Source organism: Leptonychotes weddellii, chromosome 1 (genome assembly GCF_054177405.1).
Source record: "Leptonychotes weddellii isolate Sample4059 chromosome 1, ASM5417740v2, whole genome shotgun sequence".
Taxonomy (NCBI): Eukaryota; Metazoa; Chordata; class Mammalia; order Carnivora; family Phocidae; genus Leptonychotes; species Leptonychotes weddellii.
The window spans coordinates 56,149,855-56,165,200 of NC_138369.1; the positions used below are offsets into that span (position 1 = coordinate 56,149,855).

At 38.4% G+C, this 15,346-nt stretch overlaps 1 protein-coding gene across 18 annotated transcripts in view; it reads right to left on the bottom strand.

Annotated features, from left to right (window-relative positions):
* Positions 1 to 15,346, bottom strand: part of LRRFIP2 (LRR binding FLII interacting protein 2) — a 107,094-nt gene that overhangs the window by 48,227 nt on the left and 43,521 nt on the right. For 7 of the 18 annotated variants that reach the window (XM_081824228.1, XM_081824203.1, XM_081824184.1 and 4 more), the window contains exons 5-14: positions 14,010 to 14,066; positions 13,866 to 13,910; positions 10,521 to 10,589; positions 8,077 to 8,118; positions 6,548 to 6,613; positions 4,507 to 4,581; positions 3,210 to 3,257; positions 3,084 to 3,128; positions 2,170 to 2,217; positions 1,647 to 1,703 (exon numbers count right to left, since the gene is read on the bottom strand). The exons of 6 other annotated variants lie outside the window; for them this stretch is intronic. In XM_081824228.1, the coding sequence (XP_081680354.1) occupies positions 1,647 to 1,703; positions 2,170 to 2,217; positions 3,084 to 3,128; positions 3,210 to 3,257; positions 4,507 to 4,581; positions 6,548 to 6,613; positions 8,077 to 8,118; positions 10,521 to 10,589; positions 13,866 to 13,910; positions 14,010 to 14,066 (552 nt within the window). The remainder of the gene's footprint in view (positions 1 to 1,646; positions 1,704 to 2,169; positions 2,218 to 3,083; positions 3,129 to 3,209; positions 3,258 to 4,506; positions 4,582 to 6,547; positions 6,614 to 8,076; positions 8,119 to 10,520; positions 10,590 to 13,865; positions 13,911 to 14,009; positions 14,067 to 15,346) is intronic. 5 more of the 18 variants (XM_081824251.1, XM_081824273.1, XM_081824259.1 and 2 more) reach the window with 3 other exon arrangements.

Genomic DNA, 15,346 nt, shown 5'->3' on the forward strand with positions numbered 1-15,346 from the left:
AGTTACCTCTATTCTGACATCACTGAGGAACCATTCTGGCATCACCGAGATAATAACTCTGAACCCAACTTGCAAATGAAATAACATGCAGCCAGCACACAAGGACAAGGTTCTACACTTGATTGAAAATGTATTACCATAATTTTGTTTGCAAGGGGCCATCATACTGGTACATTAAAAATGCTATCGGGTCCCAGAATTGCCAAGTGGAATTTTATTACGGAGTGAGGTAAAAGTAAACTTCCTACTTAAATCAAAAAGCCTTTATCTCCTTAAACATTCCTGTGTACATTTTTGTTAAGCACAGGAGTGGAATTCTTGAGAAGTGCCCCTTGGAAATGGCAGGAGAACAGAGCCCAACATGAATATAAAATAAAATCTATATAGCTCACCTATTCCACTCCACAGAGCAATCTGTACTGACCATTAAGAAACTGCTTTAGTAATTTCTCCTACTTTGACACTGTCAAGAATAACAAAGTAGTTCCTAAAGTCATCATTTGCCATTGGAAATGTAAATTAGTTTAGTCTTTTTTGGTGGGCAATACGGCAATATGCATCATAATTTAAACGTATATACTCTTTGACCCCCATCATTTAATGATTAGCAATCTACCTTACATGAGATCTACTCATAAGTACACAAAAATACAACTGTATACAACAGTCCATTATGCAAGTGTTTGCTGTAGCAAAAATACAGCAACCTAAATGTCCATCGATAGGGAGTGGGAAATACAAGCTTCCAGTTATTTAATGATTGACAAGGATAAAAGCTACAGCATAGAGAATATAGTCAATGGTATTGTAATCATGCTGTGTGGTGACAGATGCGAGCTACACTTGTGGCGAGCACAGCATAATATACAGAGTTGTCACATCACTATGTTATACACCTGAAACTAATGTAACCTTGTGTGTCAACTACAGTTTAAAAACAAAAAACAAAAACAATACCTATGAAAAGAAATCCTCAAAAAGAAATGTACAACCCATGCACTAGTGGGATAATATACCACCATTAAAAAGAATGTGCTGACATAAAACTATCTCCAAAACGCACTCAGTAGAAAAGGGAACATAAGGAAAGTGTCAGGGGACTTTTACTTTGGACTTTCCTTAAGCTAATACTACTTTTATAACTTAAAAAAAAAAAAAGTTTTAATATTCCAGAAAGATTAGGTGATTAGAATTATCCCAGTTTTGTCTTTTATGTAAACAATTTTTAAAAGCTGACTTGTTTTATTACTTCTCCTTTCACTCCATTGATTGAAGTGCTGGCAAGCAAGTGAAATGGCTCAATGCAGAAAGCAGAAACAGAAAAGAGAAACATAGGATAATCAACCCATATAGTGAATTATCACCACTGAAAAGATAAGAACTTCACATAAACGACAATACAAATTTTTTAAAACTTCTAATGGCACTGGTTCCAGACTCATTTCAGAAATTGTGTGCTAAGTCACATTCACACAGAAACCACCAATTAGGACAAATTAGTATACCTGAGTTTGTGTACTGAAGGAAAATGACAATCCATGCACAAAAGAGTGAAACACGCATCCTCAATATTCCGAATTGTGAGTACAGATTAAGGAAACAACTGAAAGTATCTATAAAGCATGCAAAGAGACCAGACAGCTCACCACAGGACAGCTTCGGGCCGAACTTGTTCTTGATGAGTAATAACTGTATTCAGATGGCTATAAAGTTTCCAAGAAGAAAGGTTTTACAATAATGGCCACCTCCTTTGCCTGCTGGGGGAATACATTCGTGACCCTGGACCTAAGTGGCCGCTGGCTCCCGGGGTGAAGGTGACTGTTCTCCCAGGTCTGGAACTCTACCTTTCTCCCAACCCCCTAGATCCAGCAGCCCTCAGCTGGAGGGTGAGGAGGGGAAGGGGATGCCCTGAGGAGCACTGCTCCCATCCTCTTCCTCAGGGACTAATGAGCAGGAAAAGAGGTTTCTCCACTTATATTCCCTTCATACTGTGAGCCATGATTTCCAGCAGGCAGTTCCTCACAATTTGGGTGAGAGTCACCGTTGGCTAGCTTATGGGTCACAGCTTACAGAGCAACTGCAGGTCAGATTAAATGACTTTTTCTTTGTAAGTAAACTATACCCACCTACACACCTCCCTCCTCACCACCTCCCCCTGGTTGGACTTACAGTTCGAGACCCATAAGGGTTATATAATCCACCATGATACAATGACACCTAAAGAACAGAGGAAATACCACTCATCTATTTATTCAGGTATCAAAGTTGTTTTGAAAATGTCACAATTTCTTCGAAGTACTCAGTTCCAAAAAAGTGTTGTAGTGTAGTGTGTCAGGTGAGAACATTCACTGATACGCGTAAAGTCCTACATCAGTCCCAAAACTTCAAACTCACACTTCCTTTAAAAAGCACCATTACAGTATTTCTTTTCACCATCATGTTATGAAACTAGGAGAAGGAACATTTATGAATTTATTCTCTCTAAAGAGGGGACTGAGCAGAAAAGCAAAGTGAGGGACATAAAGCATTTTGCCCACTGGCACAATAAAATGAACCTACAAAGCCTCCAGTTGCCAGTCTACGAGAACAGGCCACAGCACAACAAAGCAACAGCCTGAAAGCAGCCAGCTCACAACTTGCACATTACACAGAACTATGGCGCACGTTACACAGATAATGGCTTTTGCTTCCTAGTCAGCTTGCTTTATTAGAGCCTAGTATTAACACGGCCAAGGTCACAGCTGTCCCAAAGGAAATATGACATCTGTGCATGGGCAACCATCTCACAAAAGTATACAAGTGTAGTGGGGCCCATGCAAGGTTGTCTTCTCTACAGGAAACCAACCGTAAGCAAGGGCCTACCAACAGCCAGCACTATCTGGAAAATAGGGCTGGTTTGTTTTTGTTTTTTTTCTTACTACCCTAAAGTTTTGCATTTTAAGCATTGGCAGCACATTCTGCAGTGTACATAGCATCAAAGCCACGTGTCCTTGACTGTTTTGGAGGAAAGCTGTCAAGCCAGGGTCAGCACCATGACAGTGGCTCCACCAGGAGTACACACGTCGGAAGAGAAAAATACAAACCAGGCTGGTACTTCTCAGCAGACCAGAATTTGCAGTAGAGGAGGCCTATGAAAAAAGCACATGATTTAACCCAAAGAAAAGCAACTGGTAGCTCTGAAGGCAAGACACTTCTCAGAAAGTACTAACCCTGGTACTCTTTGAGGTCGCCAGAGGGTCACTACACAGGGAAGAAGACTGTTAAGAAACAAAAACAAAACAGAACAAGATAATTCAGCAAAAGGAGACTTGGTCTCTCCATCACGAGAGCAGAAGCTGTGTTTATTCTACACTCCATAATTGATTAGCAATTCCTGAATGCTTAAGGGAGTTAAGTAACACATAAGGTGAGGAAAACTTAGCCATTAGAAATCTTTTTGAATACCCATTTTAAGGGATAAGAGAAACACCTGGAATAGTTTTCTATAAATGTGCTTAAGTCTTACTGGGCTTTCAATAGTAATGTTAGGAGATGGGGTGGCAACCTAAGAAAACACTCAAGAAAAGAGGGCCACGGCACAGGGAGTGTGGAGGACAGTGGCCACACCCGGGTCACCAGCAGCTCCTGGGACACTTTCTGAGCTCTCACAGCAGACTCTTGATGAGCTTAGCCTGACTGCTGAGGAACCAGGTAAATGAGCTCCAAGTTACACTACAAATACACAAGCCATGGACAAAGTATCTTAGTTTAATCAGAAAAAATGTACTGGTCACAACAAATTCAAGTCACTAACAAGGCACAGCATTTTTAAAAATGGAATTAAATCTTTCCTCTTCTGATGTCATCTGAAAATAATTTTCAACTCTTTTTTCCAAGCCCATCAGACAGGGAAAATAAGAATATCTAAGTTGCGTGTGCAGGTTTTGACAACTGAATTATTTTCTATGTACTATGTGCCACATATTTGTTTTAAATGTATGATGTGCCAAATGTCTTGAAAAAACAAGGATTCTAACATTAAACAAATATTCTTTTCATCCCAATTACAGTTTAAATTTTTACATGTAAGCTTTTATTAAAAGGCCAACTACCATGATGTGTAGTGATGCCTACAACTTATTCTGAAATACATCCCCCCAAAAAAGATGGATCGATGGATGGATAGATGGATAGACATTAATATGATAAAGGAAATATAGTAAAATATTAATTGTAGAATCTAAGTAGTAGGCACGTGGGTGGTTAATATACAATTCTTTGAACATTTTTGTATGTTAAGTATTTTTCATTTTAAAAAACTGGGGAAAATGGTACTCATTTATAAATGTGGTGGTTCAATAGTTCACATCAGCTAAAGATACACAGACTCTATGAATTCAGTTACCACAAACCAGTGTACACACAGCCACTCACAGATTAGTTCTAACTAGTCAAAATGCAAAACCAGGGGTTAGAAGTGTGTTAAAGTTGGATAAAACAAACAAAGCCAAAAAGCTTGAGACAAACCCGAGTGTAGTAGGCAGAGGTGGGTTTGCTATGTCTAAGACTGCTATAGTTTCTCTGGTCAAAGTAGAGGCCACTCTGCAAAAAGTAAAATTAAACACATTTTTCTTAGGTTAAACATTGTTGACAATACACAAAGGCAAACTCTAATATTGCCAAACCCTCTCTCCTCCAAAACAATGACTTTAAAGCACTGAATTGCATTAAGTAAAAGTCAAAATAATAATTATCTCAGGTCTCCAAAAAAGACTAATATTAAAGGTTAACTGTATTCAAACCAAGTCATTACTAATTTTTTTTATTTTAAAAACATGAGCATAAAGCCTCAGTCAAAATGGAATGGAAATAATAAGTGATTTATTCTCATGTCATACTTAGTAACATCCTTGAAAAATCCAAGACAACTGAGTAATTACCACTTTTATAATCCACTTGGCAATGCCAGAGAAAACAGTAAAGTCTTTTTCTTCAAACTTCTCCTAGTCCCATTATTTGTCAAAATATTGAATTAAGTTACCAAAGACACAGTGCAAGTGTGTACTAAACAGGTTTGGCCTAAAACATCTATGGCAGGTTCATCTTCAATACACCGCACAAACAGGCCATTATACAGATTGTGGTTACCTGGCAAAGAGGCCATCATCTATAAAACTCCCTTTCTAACTTATCCAGCCATCTTTTTCACTCAGAGTTAAGGAAATGTAAGCAATCCCTGACTGATGGCCTCCTCCTGCACTGCTGACACTGCAATCGGGGGGGGGGGGGGAATCCGTGTGCCCACTAACCCCTGCCACTCCTGGCCTGGCCTCCCCACACCACCCCCTCAACAAGGCACCAGGACTAACCTCTCCTCAGAGCTCCCAAGGCTTCACCCTCCAGGGCTTCTCACTAATGTCCTCTCCATTATATTCCCTTCTACCAGCCAAAGCCTACTGATCCTCTCTCACCCTACCAAAGGTCAGAGCCCCTTCCACAGGAACCCAGTTAACAGGCAGCTTGGGAGTGATTCTCCCGCCAGTACTGTGGCAGCCTAACAGAAAGAGTATTTCAGTATTCTCTATCACCATCAATAATCTATTAAAAACTCTAACATTGGGCGCCTGGGTGTTTCAGATGGTTAAGCGTCTGCCTTCAGCTCAGGTCGTGATCCCAGGATCCTGTCTGCCTTCAGCTCAGGTTATGATCCCAGAGTCCTGGGATGGAGCCCCACATTGGGCTCCTGGCTCAGCAGGAAGCCTGCCTCTCCCCCTGCTCATGTTCTCTCTCTCTGTATCTCTGTGTCTCAAATGAATAAATAAAATCTTAAAAAAAAAAAAAAGGCTCTAACAAATTCAATTTATATTCCTGACATTATACATAATACATTGTTTTCTGGGGACACCTGGGTGGCTCAGTTGGTTAAACGTCTGCCTTCGGCTCAGGGCACGATCCCAGGGTCCTGGGATCGAGTCCCGCATCAGGCTCCCTGCTCCGCAGGGACTCTGCTTCTCCCTCTGCCCCTCCCCCTGCTCGTGCTATCTCTCTCCCTCTCTCTCTCTCAAAAATAAATAAAAAATCTTGGGGCGCTTGGGTGGCTCAGTCATTGGGTGTCTGTCTTCGGCTTGGGTCATGGTCCCAGGGTCCCGGGATCGAGCCTCATATTAGGCTCCCTGCTCAGCGGGGAGCCTGCTTCTCCCTCTCCCACTCCCCCTGCTTGTGTTCCTGCTCTTGCTATCTCTCTCTGTCAAAATAAATAAATAAAATCTTTAATAAATAAATAAATAATCTCACTAAACTTATTCTTGAAGTATATTCCAAAGGACAGTTCATAAATGAAAGTAGGTGATTAATGAATTTCTTGTATTAACTTGATATTAAATCCTGTAAGTGAAAACAAAATTACTTTTAAATAAGATTCTGATAAATCATGTTTCAGTATGTTATCAAATTTCAATAATACCTAAGGCACACACCAAAGCAGTCATAATTCTTAAGTTCCCTAAAAGTAATCAGTGAATTTTATAGCAGCACAAGACAGTGGGACATGAGACAGAACACAACTAACCAGTGGGTCTTTATGAGAACCAGAAGACCTCTTCTTCATTCCATAAGAATGACTGTAAGAATGATTCTGGAAGTAAACATCTGAAGTTAACTTTCATGATCACATAGTGAAGTTTAAAAAATAACTTAATAAACTTCATCTTAAAATTATACACAGAAAGATGCATATGAGATACAGAGCAGTCCCCATGGAATCTATTTACCAGCTGTTAGTAAATGATTCATGGCACTTGACTGACTAGCTAAGGTATCTAGCACCTCTACACATCTTCACTCCCCCTCACTTTCCCCTGTGCCATCCCATCTCCATGTACAGCCAGCTCAAAAAGATGTAATTAGGACTCAGAGCCAGGCAGGGCATTTGTGAAGATGTTCACCCCACATCTTATTTGAGTGCTTTCTATCTTCTTTATAAAGGTATGGGGGACAAGAGGGTCGACTTCCTTCTAGGCCTACCTTAGCAAAAGGCCAAAAGGCAATCCTTTGGGATCAACCAAAACAAGATTGAGCATTGCTCTGCCCAAGAAAATACTCCTGACCCAAGTTAGTGGTCCCACAGCACATGCTGCTCAGGAGGAAAACAGCCAAGACAGTATGGACTGCCCCTTGTAGCAACAGCATTATCAGACAATGACCTTACACGCAGGTCCTCTGAAGACAGCACTGTCTCAATACATAACTTCTCCCAGGAGCACAAAGCCAAGTGCATATGAGGGAATGAAGGAGGACAGAAATACTAGTATAAAGAGCATTAGGTAGACAAGAAACCCAATCTAGCTATATACTGCCCACATGAAATGAGGAGGTGCTAGCAACGTCCTACTTATCAGCAGTCTGCTCCAGGCAAATCATCTGTCATATGCACAGCTAGATCCTGAATCCATCCACTCATTTTTCTTTTTTGAATATGCATATCCTTCCTTTCATACATTACCCTGAACATTTTAAGAGATGACTATATTGTAGAAACTCAGGCCATCTACTGACATAATATTAACCCAAGGAAAACATGCTATAACTAAACTTCCTTGGCTAAAATGACATACATAAAAAACCAACCAAATCAAGCAAAAATGAGCAGGTATAACTGATGTTTCAGGTATCACCTGTCACTGCTGGCTATTTCCTGTTTAGCAACTTCACACCTGCCGGCCTGTGGCACATAATAAGAAACAAACACAGCAGGGCCTGTAGTTCAGTGGGTATCAAACACTGCCAGAAACATGTCTTCCAGGCAACACATATGTGTCATTTGAGGAGCTCATCACTTTAAGAAAAGATATTACTACCAATCTTAGTGCTGGATAAGGAAGCAAATCATTTTTATCTGATCCTGAAATTTTAAAAGAAAAAATTATTCAAATGTTCAATTATGCCACAATTGCAAAACAATCTTTGCATCGTTGGCCATACGCTTTCCCCAAAACATAATAACAAACCTGTGGAAAGTTAGTCATAATCTATGATTAGCATGATCAGACATTTATAAAGTAAAACTCTACATTTAACACAAAGTCATGCACTACATACTAATGATGAAAGTCTTGATGATCTATCCTTGAGAGCATCATACTGGATTTCAGAAAAAGTTGAATGTTGATTGTATTCCCCAAATCAGAAATATAAAGAGGAAAAAAGCAACGTTTGCAAAGTTACTAAAAATCCAAACTGGAATTTAAATAAAACAATTTAAAAAAATTCAGCACTACTTTAAAAGTTGAAAATTATTATACACAAAGGCTATTACATTTGAATTAAAGAATCTTCTTCCCCACACCCACACTTTCCTAATATAAGTGATTGCTAAACTCTTTGTACATGTAACGCTGCATGTTCTCTTTCAAACACAGAATTCCTAGTCAATAATGGCGAGATGACTCAACCTCAGTATACCCTAGCACAAAACACCCGCAGGGAGCCTTTACATGCAGGAATTAAACATTTTGAAATTAAAAAGATGTTTTACTTTCTATTATTGTGGCTGTTACCACCATTTCCCATTGTTTGAAACATGGCAAAAGCAAGGAAGGCATGGACAATGAAGTGAGAGCACATAACTAATATATAATCAGGCTTACAAAAAAAACAATTGCAGCATCAAAATGTGGAAGTTCCCTTGGATCTGCCTGTGGACACACAGCTGAAAAACTTCCTTTCTCAAGACCTTTCCCTATTAAAAACACTGAACAAAACTGGAAACAGTCCAAGCAAAGTGCGGAATATGCACAGTATACATACAAGTGTGGGATTAAATATCAATCAAAGAAAAACACATAAAATTTATGATAAGACCAGAAAAACCACATTTCATGTAGGGTCTTTAAGAAAATAAGATAATAGGGGGGCGCCTGGGTGGCTCAGTTGGTTAAGCGACTGCCTTCGGCTCAGGTCATGATCCTGGAGTCCCGGGATCGAGTCCCCGCGTCGGGCTCCCTGCCTCGGCAGGGAGTCTGCTTCTCCCTCTGACCCTCCTCCCTCTCATGCTCTCTGTCTCTCATTCTCTCTCTCTCAAATAAATAAATAAAATCTTAAAAAAAAAAAAAGAAAAGAAAAGAAGATAATAGGCATAATACCACATTTCGAATCCAAGAAACTGAATTAAATAGTAACTACTTAGAATTGTGATTTCCTGGGGCGCCTGAGTGGCTCAGTCAGTTAAGCGGCTGCCTTCAGCTCAGGTCATGATCCCAGAGTCCTGGGATCGAGCCCCGCATCGGGCTTCCTGCTCAGGGGAGAGCCTGCTTCTCCCTCTCCCTCTGTCTGCCGCTCTGCCTACTTGTGCTCTCTATCTCTGTTAAATAAACAAATAAAAATCTTTAAAAAAAAAAAAAAAAAGAATTGTGATTTCCTAATTTTGTTTTTTAAGCATTCTAGCTTACACCTTTTAAGCAATCTTACCCAGAAGAGGCAAACAACAAAGAGTGTTATTACATGTATAACAAAAATCTTGTTTATCTAAAATTTTCTAAGATGCCTAAAGGTGCACATTTAGTAAATTATGTGCAATGGTAAAATAGTCAGTGACGTTTCCCTGAAAGTAAAGTTCCTTCTCTATAGAAATTTCACTTAGGTCTCCTCTCCATTAACAAAATATCTTTTTTGTTTAAAAAAAATACCATCACTAAAATATGTATTGCTCAAGCCACACATTCTTGCATATAAACTATTCCACCCTCCCAACCAGTAAGTTCACTGAAGAAAACAGTCATGTCTTATGTTTTCTGATCCTCTCTGTAGCACCAATGGCATTTTACAAAAGCATAGAATTTAACAGAGGAATTGAAATTGACCTATTTCAATTTTCCCTTTCTAAAATATAATGCAGAGTTCAGCTGGTTTTTAAAAAAACTGCTGAATCTATCTGATAAGAAATCCATAGCTTGGACACTCCAACTGCTACTAGAACAACTGGGTAAACGAAAAGAATCCCCCTAGTACATGCCAATTGGTATTTACGTTGTTTAAAAAAAAGTAATTCGGGGCGCCTGGGTGGCTCAGTCGGTTAAGTGGCTGCCTTCGGCTCAAGTCATGATCCCAGGGTCCTGGGACTGAGCCCCACATCGGGTTCCTTCCTCAGCAGGGAGTCTGTTTCTCCCTCTCCCTCTGCCTGCTCCTCCCCCTGCTTGTGCTCTCCCTCTCTCTATCAAATAAATAAATAAAATCTTTAAAAAAAAAAACAAAAAGAAACAAATAATTCATCAAAGGAGGGAGAACTGAAGATATTAAGGGCTCTAGCTAAAACATTTCCAAATCTTTGACAGTCTATCAGAAAGAATTTGTTTAATTCTCACAGAAAGTTACCTGAAAGTCTTCATTTGAAATAAAATTAAAAGAAATAGAGCAACTTTTTGTTTGTGGAAACAAAGTTCAGCAAGTGTCAATTTCCATTAGAATATACCCATTACTCAAGCCCGCAGAACTCTGAGTGTAAAAGTGCATAATATTAACACTGCACATTTTTCTGAACTACACACCATGATGTCTTTCCTTTTGGGTGTACTGGCTCTGCTCCAGTGTGTCCCAGTTATGTCCTTCGATGGGTTCTTCCATGGAATTAAACAGTGTAGTAGTAAATGACAAAACACAAATTGCAAGCATATTAAAATTAAATTCATTAAAATTATATTAAGGGTATTGATAATTAAAGAGGAACTAATATATACAACAGTAAAAATCTGCACCAATAAGAAATTGCAATGTACCCCTACTACTCTGGTTCAAGATGGCCTCAATTTTCTAATTTTGGACCTCTACCTTATAGTCTTCTCAAATTTCAATATAAAAAGCAGTGACCAAGCATTTTTAAGATGTTTTTCAAAGGCAGATTGTTGTTTAAAGAAACAGACTGTTTAAATTCTAAGCTCAGGGCTTTGATTTCTTCCTCCTTCCCCCAAACCTATCATTCACAGTCTTGAACTATCTTTGTTCTTTTAATTTTTTATAGAATGTCTATAACATGGACACCATTTCCAGCCCAAATACCTTCTGGCTGGTCATCTTTCAAGAAAGTATTAACTGAAGTTAATTGGATAAAAAAAAGATTAAAGTCCTAAGAATATGACAGAAAACCTTAAATACATCTGCCTCACATCCAGGTACTGCTTATGTTCACACATCAAATACAAAGTCCAAAAGTGTTAGACCTTTTTAATATACAGCTCATACATTTTAAAAAATAACTGGCAAAGAAATATCAAAACTCCCAAATTATATAGCAAATCCCAATAAAGTTTAGGTCAGTGTTTTAGGCCATCACATTTATTTTTAAAAGAGAACAAAAGCTGTCTATATATTCAGCTTAATGTATGTGGTAGTTATTTTTTTTTAACTTTTATTTAAAGATTTTATTTATTTGTCAGAGAGAGAGACTGAGAGGGGCGCCTGGGTGGCTCAGTCGTTAAGCATCTGCCTTCGGCTCAGGTCATGATCCGGGGGTCCTGGGATCGAGCCTCACGTTGGGCTCTCTGCTCTGCAGGAAGCCTGCTTCTCCCTACCCCATTCCCCCTGCTTGTGTTCCCTCTCTGGCTGTCTCTCTGTCAAATAAATAAAAATCTTAAAAAAAAGAAAAAAAAGAGAGAGAGACAGAGAGAGCACAAGCAGGGGGAGTGACAGGCAGAGGGAGAAGCAGGCTCTCCGCTAAGCAGGGAGCCCAACACGGAACTGGATCCCCGGACTCCAGGATCAGGATCATGACCTGTGCCAAAGGCAGACGCTTAACCAACTGAGCCACCCAGATGTCCCGTGGTAGTTATTTTTTTAAAAAGTAAATAATCTGGGGGCTCTAGCTGGCTCAGTTAGTAGAGCATGCGACTCTTGTGAGCCACCCAGGTGACCCCCCTAATTATATTTCTTTTAAACAATGTTATCAGTGAGCTTTCAGACTTATTTCCAGGAAATCTAACTATTTAAAATGTGCTGGGTATACACTCATACACAATAACGTACTAGAGTCTCCTCTAGGGTGTAAAATTTTTATTAATCTTCATGTTCACACTCAGATTTTTTAAAATACTGGGAGCTTTACTCTTTACCACAGTAGCAAATTTTCACACTTACCATAGTGAAATAAAATGCTGTGAGAGTTCTAGTTTTATCTTAAATTTATTTAATGATATAATTTCCATAAAAAGAAAATCATCATTACTTTATAGACATTCATGGTAACCAATTCCTTATTAGCTTAATTGCAGGTTTAATTTCTCTTATGCTTGTTTGCAGATTTGTTTTAGAGGCTCCTAAATTAGGGGTGCCTGGGTGGCTCAGTCGGTTAAGCATCTGCCTTTGGCTTAGGTCACAATCCTGCAGTCCCGGGACTGAACCCCGCGTCAGGCTCCCTGCTCGGCTCCCCGCTTGGCTCCCTGCTCGGCTCCCCACTCAGTGGGAAGTCTGCTTCTCCCTTTCCCTCCGCTCCTCCCCCCTGCTCGCTCTCTCATGTGCACACACTCTCTCTCTCAAATAAACAAATAAAATCTTTTTTAAAAATGATAAAAAAATAGTTTCTTAAATTAGGTCAAACTTGGATGGTTCTTCAGTTCGGTTAAGCTAATATTAATATATAATCAAGTTTCCCTTAGACCACATAGAAAATTATAAATAACCAGTTTGATGATAACTGTGTGAAACTTCATACTATGAACATTATAATGAAAAGCAAAGGAAAAAGCCATAAATTTTTTAAAAATGGGGAGAGATTGTTTTCAAACTCTCAACACTCAACTTTCAAGCTTTTATTGACTAACTCCCTATATGATGTTTAAAGAGAAAAAAAAATCTCCAGGGAGAAGCAGGATGAATTTATTATCTTAAAAAATGTTTCTCCTGTAAAATCATTCTTAAGTTGCTGATTAGGTTGCCGTGAAGGCTTGTTAATATTCTTATAAATCTAAAGTTTTGCAATTAACTAAAATATTTATGATTCAAAAACAAGTGTACTGACTTCTGTAAAAAGAGAAAGTAGATTACATTCACCAGTAAGAAATATGACTAGAGTAAAGGACTATTTAAGAGTACAAACATATCTGTAACTCATATACCAAACACACTTGGTTTATTATATAACACAAGATAGGAAGAAAACTAGCCTTAGGGAAAGTTAACCATTATAGACCGCAACATGAAAGATCATTTTACTGATGAAAAATCTAGATATACACATAATAATATTGTCAATGCACAAATTAAACACATTGCTTTAAGGTTTAAAGCACAATTCTTTAAAAAGAGATCAGTGTCTTGGCACAATATACAAGACTTTAATGAAAGAAGTCTCATTTACCTTGATTTACAGCAATGTATGCTAAAAAGCTAAGGCATACTTCAAAATGTTGAGGTTTGGTAATTACTATAAATATGATAAGCAGGGAATTTTTCAATCAGTAGCTCAATTTTTCCATATAATAAAACTAGAATTAGTTAACCAAGCCCCAAAGCTATTACCCATTTAATAAATTATTATTTTAAAAAATAGGAAAGTAGGAAAATCTAAAAGTTGAACCACACAGATGTCATTCCATAAAAATCAATCTTCTTATTTTGCGATACTTTTCCAAAATCAAAGGTCCTTTTATACAAAAAGAGTAATACATATGTTAATAGTTTAAAATATTCATGATTGTAGAATTGATTTATATTGATTATAGCAATAATTTAAGAGAAAGATCACTTTCCAATGAAAGGACTTTGCCAATATTTTCTGTTTGTTTTTTGTTTTTTTAAGGCAAAGCAATATGAACACTGTCAGATTGTTCAGGCAATAATGCTGCAGAAAGCTCGAACATATAAGCTCTGCTATCATGGTACAAACAACTTAAAATACCAACCCTGTGACTGCCAAGACTTCGAATGGACAACGCATCCTCAACTCCCTGATAAGAACAAAAACAAACATAGCATAAGTTTGTGGGTGACTGCATGAAGTTAAAGAGGGGCAAGTATTAGGGGCAAGTTTATTGGTTATTACAAACCAGATAAGGTCGATGATGACTGGACCGGTGGGAATACCTGGCCCTTTCTGAATCTTCCTGGGAAAGGAGAAAGTACATGGAGAGTTAATCACCGGACAGAAGGGTTGTCTATCAGAAGAACTGCGCAAACAACAATCGGTTAGGAGCACAGCAGCACCTTCCTTATAGCAAGCAGGTGTGGACAACTCAGCTTCTAAAGTTGGTTTTGGGGCAGCCACATATTTCAGGTGGAAAGCAAGTAGCAATAATAATCTTGTGTATGTGTGTCTGACCACTTGTGGAATGTAATCTATAAACAACCAAGAGAGCTCAATATACCAAGATAAAAATAAGCAAGTATACTTAATAAACAGAAATTGAGTTCAGCATTAAGGGGCGCCTGGGTGGCTCAGTCGTTAAGCATCTGCCTTCAGCTCAGGTCATGATCCCAGGGTCCTGGGATCGAGCCCCACATTGGGCTCCCTGCTCTGCAGGAAACCTGCTTCTCCCTCTCCCACTCCCCCTGCTTGTGTTCCCTCTCTTGCTGTCTCTCTCTCTCTGTCAAAGAAATAAATAAAATCTTAAAAAAAAAAAAAAAGTAGACTTTTATCTATTCTTTTTTCATTGTGAATGTTCATTTATGCAAGGCAGGAAGAAATGTTTATCACAAAGATAGTTTAAGGACTTAAAAAATTTTGGGTCATAAATAATTTTGTGCTCACTGCAAAAGAATTTCTTTTTGTTTTCTTGCACCCCTCCACCTGGAAAAGAAAAGAATAACTAAATAAAATAACCCCTGTGTCTTGTTAATATGAAAAACTACTTATAATTAGAAGAAACTACATAAATATTTTAGAGTTGGTAAAGTTATTTCAAGAGTTATGTCTCCTAAAAAAAAAAAAAAAAAAAAGAGTTATGCCTCCTGAAGATGGTAAAAAAAGAAAAGAAAAAAAACCAAACATGACCACAGCCTAAGAGTTGACTAAATTAAATGCAATTCTAAACTTTTTGACAGTCAGCTATTAGCAATGGAGCATTAAGTCCTGTCTGTGAGATCAAATGACTAGTTCCTAGAGTCTAATCACTGCAACAGTAAGGAACTTCTGATCTTTCAGAATTTCAAAGTCCAAAGTGTTAAAGTAATTTGCACTAACTAAGAATCTACACACAACTGTCCAGTTGGGTTCATGGCTAATCAACGCTGTCTTTTCCAAAATGAATCAATACCTCAACACCACGTGGCACTACAGCATGATCGTTACAGGTGGAACAAATAGATGTGGTTATGTCTGATCATTTCAAATTATAGAAACAGTAACTCAACAGAAACACCACAATCTAATGCCTTATTTTGGTCA